At 31.9% G+C, this 6,588-nt stretch overlaps 1 protein-coding gene across 1 annotated transcript; it reads left to right on the forward strand.

The window, feature by feature from the left end:
* Positions 1-871: 871 nt before the first annotated feature.
* LOC108692063 (phospholipase A1-like) lies at positions 872-3,020 on the forward strand. Its single transcript, XM_018200169.1, has 4 exons — positions 872-953; positions 1,159-1,509; positions 1,716-1,958; positions 2,499-3,020. Exons 1-4 carry the CDS (start codon positions 872-874, stop codon positions 2,915-2,917), a joined length of 1,095 nt encoding a protein of 364 aa, XP_018055658.1. The 3' UTR covers positions 2,918-3,020.
* The last annotated feature ends 3,568 nt before the right edge of the window (positions 3,021-6,588 follow it).

A 6,588-nucleotide genomic window follows, 5' to 3' on the forward strand; every position in this document is an offset into this window, starting at 1 on the left:
GAGAGAGAGAGAGAGAGAGAGAGAGAGAGAGAGAGAGAGAGAGAGAGAGAGAGAGACTCTTGTTATTATATACTCGAAACAAGAATATTTATCTTTTGAAAAATATCACACAAAATGTTATCGAAGAAGTTACATTATATAATAAGTAAATCATATTTGTTTTAATTTAATAATCTTGATTGAATTATAATATTTTAAACTTATTACGCAAATCAGGATATGTTTTAAATTTGATGCTTGTAATAAACTTATGATAAATTTGTGGATTTATGAACTTTTAAAATACTTGAAACGAGTAATTTATATATAGTATGTATTGTTCTGTGTATATAAAGCTTTCAAAAGCTTGAGTAAAATCCTCTTCTTTTCAATCACAATAAAGTTTAGAATTGCGTTATTTATATATTTGTATGATATAATTGCGTTTTATGTTTTATTCTTATTATTTATCATTGGTACTCAGTACATGTTAATATAGTTTATTAAAAATGATTATGCATAAATAAAGAAAATATTAAATCATTCATTTATTTTTAAAGATTGAAAAATGCATCGTACATTTAACAAAATATAAAAAAAGTTTTAATTCCAATAAATTTGTGCAAAAATTTCGATGCACACACACACACACACACACACACACACACACACACACACACACACACACACACACACACACACACACAAATATTACAATTTGATTAAGATAATATCTCAGATATTATCAAATAATCAATATTATAGTTACGATACTGCAAAAGAAATTTATCTTATCGCTAAAATTATATAAATACCTAAGTATTGATAAAATTTAAGCATAAAATTGTATATAAATATATTGATAGAAGGTACTTTATAAGTCAGCGGCTGAATGTGCGGTATTAACAATAAAATAATGTTAAACATGGTGATGCATGTTTTAATTGGTGTTTTATTTGCCTGCACTGTAACTGGTAAAAATATTTATTTAAATGTTTTTCTGTAAAAAGACAAATTTATTGCATTCTAAATTCGCACATTAACTTGTATAACTTTTTAAAATTTGAATAGAAAGATAATTGTTATACTATAACAATATTTTCGTTTGATATATTCCTCTTATACATTTCCTTTTTCATTTTGTATTATGCGATGTATCTTGTATCTCCGATTGCGCAGGGCTTCCAGTGAAAGAAGTATTTTCTGACGATATTTTTACTTCATTGGATTATGCATTATTTGAAAATGAAGTAGCGTATGTATACGATGACAACAAGAACTTGGTGAAGCTGGCGTTGGAAGACGACTACGTAAACGTTCAGCAAAATGCATATAATGATAGCGATTTGTCAAAAAGTATCCTCTTTTATCTATACAAAAGAGACAATCTCATCAAATCGAAGCAGCTCTATGTCGACGATGAAGATGCTCTTAAGAACAGCAATTTCGACCCTACAAAACCAACGCGTATTATAACTCATGGATGGAAGAGTTCGGGCAGCAGCGAATCGTGCATTTTAATTCGTGATGGTATTTGATTATTTGTCATTAGTATATAAATATTTATTAGTGTTTCGTAACTTAAGAGAATTATTATAGAAAATTCAACATAGAACATATAGAACGTTAATTTCTTTCTGTATAGAAATTAAGTAAGTTTCAAGACAGCGTTAACCTTTTCCTTTTCGTTACTTTTCTTAGATTATTACTAATGTCTGTTACTTCTTATGTTACAGCTTATCTTCAGATTAGCGATTACAACATTATTATTATCGACTGGAGTGCAATAAGTAACATGTCCTATATTTCGGCTAGCAGGAGTGTCACAGTAATTGGTCAATATGTCGCCACTATGATTGATTTTCTTGTAAAAAATGGAATGAATTCGTGGGAAACCAAAGTGATCGGTCACTCTCTTGGTGCCCATATAGCTGGAATCGCTGCTTACAACGCTAGCAGCGATATCGGTTATGTCGTGGGTAAGTTCTTGACATTTTACATCTAATAGCTTTCATATTCGACTAAGAACGATATTTGACGTTGCATAAAATATATTGTATCTTTATGTTTAATATTCTGATTAGTATTAAAAATTTTCGTGCGACAAGAAGCCATCCTTTTTATCAAACATTATTGAGTCTCATTGGAGATTATATAAACGATTAAAAGAATTTTATCTCTCTTCTTTTCACGTAGAAAAATGTGATAGTATATATTTTAATATTAATGTATTATTATTTTTTACAGAAACATTTTGTGAGATTTATCAAATTTTTGAGAAACATGCGTTTATTTTTCATGTTTGATAGGCATTAAGCATTCAATATGCATGTGTTATTTTATAGAAAGTTTTACGTTTTCATAGAAAAAAAACTTTTTTTTACGTATTAATCAAACATTGTTCTCGTCATTTCTCGTTTCATTTATAAAATTTTCAAATATAAAAATTGATTATGTTGATCTCAATCGATCAATTAATTATAATTATTCACTGTCATGGCGTGAATTTATCGTTCCAGGACTAGATCCAGCTTTGCCTGGTTTTAGGTCGTCAGAATCAGGATCCAGGATATCGAAAAACGATGCGAGTTATGTGGAGATCATCCATACTAATGGTGGTTGGCTTGGCTACTTCACAGCTATCGGAGATATTGACTTTTATCCTAACGGCGGTCAAAAGCAAGTCGGCTGTGGGGTAGATCTTGGAGGCTCGTGTTCTCACAGTCGCTCGTATCAGTACTTCGCCGAGTCTATCACTAGTCACGTAGGGTTCCTCGGGAGAAGTTGCGACAGCTTCTCTAAATTTAAATCGGGTTTATGTAACAACACACACGCATCTATCATGGGTGGTCACAAGTCGCTCTTCAGACCAAGCGGTACCTACTACCTCATAACTAATCCGTCGTCTCCGTTCGCGATCAAACCGTTCGCGATGTGACGCTGATGATCGTCGCTCTAGAAGGATCGGCCCGATTGACGATCAGCCGTCAGCGAGGATTCTGGATTTGGAAATTCATTGCGGAACAGGAAGGAGAAATCCGCCGAGCTAAACTCGTTTTTTCCAGCAATCGATCGGACGTGTTCACGATGCGTAATTTCGTTTCTGCCCGCAGCGGCTGTTTCGAACGCGAGTATTGTAGCTCTCGTACCAGGGCATTTTTATATCATCTAAGCTGGGGTTACAAATCGTTGAACTGTCGTAGATGCTACTTATTGAAAAAACAGACTGAAGTATCGTCGACATCGCGCGACGTTTCGCTTTACCGTCGACCCAATTACCGGGATAACACAATCACCATGTGTTTTGCGAAATACGTCTCATGAGATAAAACGCATCATAACTTTTCATTGGAAATGCAAAATATGGGGAGGATATGTCCGGTGTTCTAAATGCGAGCCAAGTCGCATTACACACACGTATCAATTTCTCTGCCGTTGTCCAATTTTTTTTCTCGCAGCGCTTCGATGCGTATACGCGTGCAAACATCCACCGAGACGCAGGGACTCTTGAAATGCGAATTGCTCGGACTAGCCGCGGTCTTAGTCGCAGTACATTAAATTTTATCGTAATATATCTCGCATATATCGTGTATAGCAACAAAGATAATAAGGCAATGTGGAAAACAGTTGGATTAAATCGTGCGCTGAATTTTAGGCTCCGGGCAGTTTCGTGTAAACAGACGCAGATATTTATCATTTTGACATAATGCACGAGATGAAGTTTTAAAAAAGAAGATAAACGTGATTTCGCAAAATAAGAGAGATTGTCGCGCTCGAAATAAGTTATCTTCGTCCATTTTAATGTGAATGCGCAATCGATGTTGATTTTTAGAAACGGCTGATCTTCAACGTAGCCATTATTAAAGTGTTAATTCCGCAATCCAGATCTATAATGCTTGACTGAAAAATGTATAATCATCCTTATGATATTAGAAATGTAATGACATTTGTTACAATTTATACTTATTAACAATAGAGCATGATGTATAAATATCATTATATTTTTGCAAAATAAAAAAATATATAACTTTTTAATTTCTTTTATTAGTCTGAATAGAATTCAAACCCATGTGGGCTAGATAATAGATTATCTTCAGTCATATGATAATTATGACGTTCATCTCAAAATATTTTAATAATACTTCAATCAAATATCTTTCTTTAAATTGACGAAAAATGACCTGAAGTGAATAGACTATTTTATAAGTTTTGAAAAACGTATGTTATGTTGAAATAATTTATGCAAAAGTAAAAAAAAATAGTGGATTCAAAAAGTATTAATAAATTTTTAAAATGTTACACTTTTGCAATTGATATGAAATATTCTATTCTGAAGCGCAATTGATTCTTGGTATTAAATCGCGATATCTACAAGTTCGATAAGGTGCCGAATATTTCCATTGCGAATATACGCCGGGAATATCAATTGTTCGCACTTGCAATTGAAATATCTACGATAAAAGTTGGCAAAGCCGAGCTGTGTTTCATTAACGCGTGAACAATAGGTTCGCTAAATGCAAGCTGGCCACCTGAGTATGAATACCACCTGACATGAATAAGAGTCCCGAATAGGTAGACCGAAAAAATCCTGATACAGGACGTCCCAAACAGGAATACATCTTTCTTGACCAGAAAGGTATTCCTTTGGGTCGTGTTAATCTATTAAGATTAACATAAAGTACATTTATTATCAACCATATCATTAGTACCACAGGACGATATAATAATGCATCATCTTTTAATAAAAACTACAATTGTATCTCATATATTACAATGATCTTATTAATGCAATTTCTTATGAGCTAATATTTCTTCCTGATAAGATTAAATAATTAATATCAGACTTATTGTGGATTAATATTTGTTATCGATTGGAGAATATTAAAAAATCGGAAGAAATATTATATAATGCATGCCATTATCTGATGCGTTTAAGTAATTCATCATCATATTAAATATTATTTTATTTTTCATGATTTTATCCTGCTTTGCGCGGAACTTATATTACGTATATCTGAAGATTCTTTTATTTTTTGTAATGAAGAAAATTTGTGAAATTACTTATCTACTTATATTAATTATTTGTATCTATTATATTATTGTATATATCTTATATTATTGTTTTGAAAAAACTTGTTTTAGTATTGAAAAATGTAAACCCTTTTCAGATGAAGTATTCAAAGTCCCGAAATTCAAATACAATTCACGTGGAGAAGGACGTTATTTAATTGTAACGGTAATAATTCTTTTCTTGTCTGACGCGCCCTGTCCGAGGTGTAGGTCAAGATTAAAACCCAAAATTGACGTCGAGGGAAAAATTAAAGTTGTAAAGTTTCTGGTATCTATCAACGCGAGACGGGTCCATATATCAGCATACGTAGCGTTCGCTGCCTACGTCTCTGTCGGGAAAATATTGTCCTTTCGATCGTATTCAAGCCGCAAGTTTATCGGAGACTATTTTTTTCCCGGCGTAAAACAATCCCCTTGCCGTTCATTTTTCTGAAAGTATCGACACCGAACGAGAATTTATTTGTTCCTTTTAAAGTTGATGTTATCCAAGAAAACCATCACGCGCGTATACATATATTCGAATCTGAGATACTTCGATAAAAGTATTTAAAAACAAATGGATAATGTATTTCTATTTTTCTCCCGTTAAAAGTAGAAATAGAGAAAAGAATAATGCATAAAATTTTCATAAAATGATTAAACAACAACTATATGAAAAGAAAAATATGCATGTTTTATCCACAGCGCAAAATATTCTATTATGATGTTTATCGACCAAGTACGTTATAGATATATTGAGATCAAGAAATTATGTATAAAATAATTAATTATCACATTATAAATTATCACAAAATCGAAAATTAAAATAATCTAATCATAAAATCTCGCGAATGTATGAGTACAAAGTATACAATAACGTCATATAATATTATTTTCACAGCTGGAAGCAACTTTCTTATATATCGAAATCTTTAATTAAGAACAAATAACATAGCGAGTGTGTGAAAAACGAACCAAGTTCCAGTGGTCGCCTTTTGAAGAAGATATATTTGATAAACGTCGTACTCCATTTTTTGTGCCCTTGTAGTGACTCATTTGGTATAATCAATTAAGAATTTGAGAAACCGGGACGACAAAGGGTTTCAAAAAAAGGACCACTCTTCAAAACGCATTCCATGTATATATCCACATGCGAGATTTTTTTGTGTAATCTTAAGGATGCAAGGATTGTCCTGTTTTATCGATCAAATACGACTTACACACGTTACAATACAAACATATAATTTACGAGACATATCATTGTATATCATTACAAATATCGCACATAAATACATACATATTCGTAGAATACCAAAATATCTTTGTTTAGACTTCTAAACTAATTCTAACGATTCATATATTTATTTCTTTATTTTATATCTGGCTCTGCTTTATTTCGAGCATATATAATCTACATAACTTTTTTATGAAGTAAATGTTTTGATAAATTGACAGCATTGATCGTCATATTAAGGTAAATATGGATATATGGTAGAAATCTATAATTTTTTGATTTTTTTTCTGTTTTGAACACAAAATATACAGAGCCGAAGATATTGA

This window comes from Atta colombica, unplaced genomic scaffold, assembly GCF_001594045.1.
Source record: "Atta colombica isolate Treedump-2 unplaced genomic scaffold, Acol1.0 scaffold58, whole genome shotgun sequence".
NCBI classification, from domain to species: Eukaryota; Metazoa; Arthropoda; class Insecta; order Hymenoptera; family Formicidae; genus Atta; species Atta colombica.

What these genes read in the sequence shown, in the direction of transcription:
- LOC108692063 (XM_018200169.1), top strand. Translation starts at nt 872, where the DNA reads ATGTGCGGTATTAACAATAAAATAATGTTAAACATGGTGATGCATGTT. An exon ending in ATTTGCCTGCACTGTAACTG is followed by an intron (nt 954 to 1,158) that starts GTAAAAATATTT and finishes CCGATTGCGCAG; the next exon opens with GGCTTCCAGTGAAAGAAGTA. An exon ending in CGATATCGGTTATGTCGTGG is followed by an intron (nt 1,959 to 2,498) that starts GTAAGTTCTTGA and finishes TTATCGTTCCAG; the next exon opens with GACTAGATCCAGCTTTGCCT.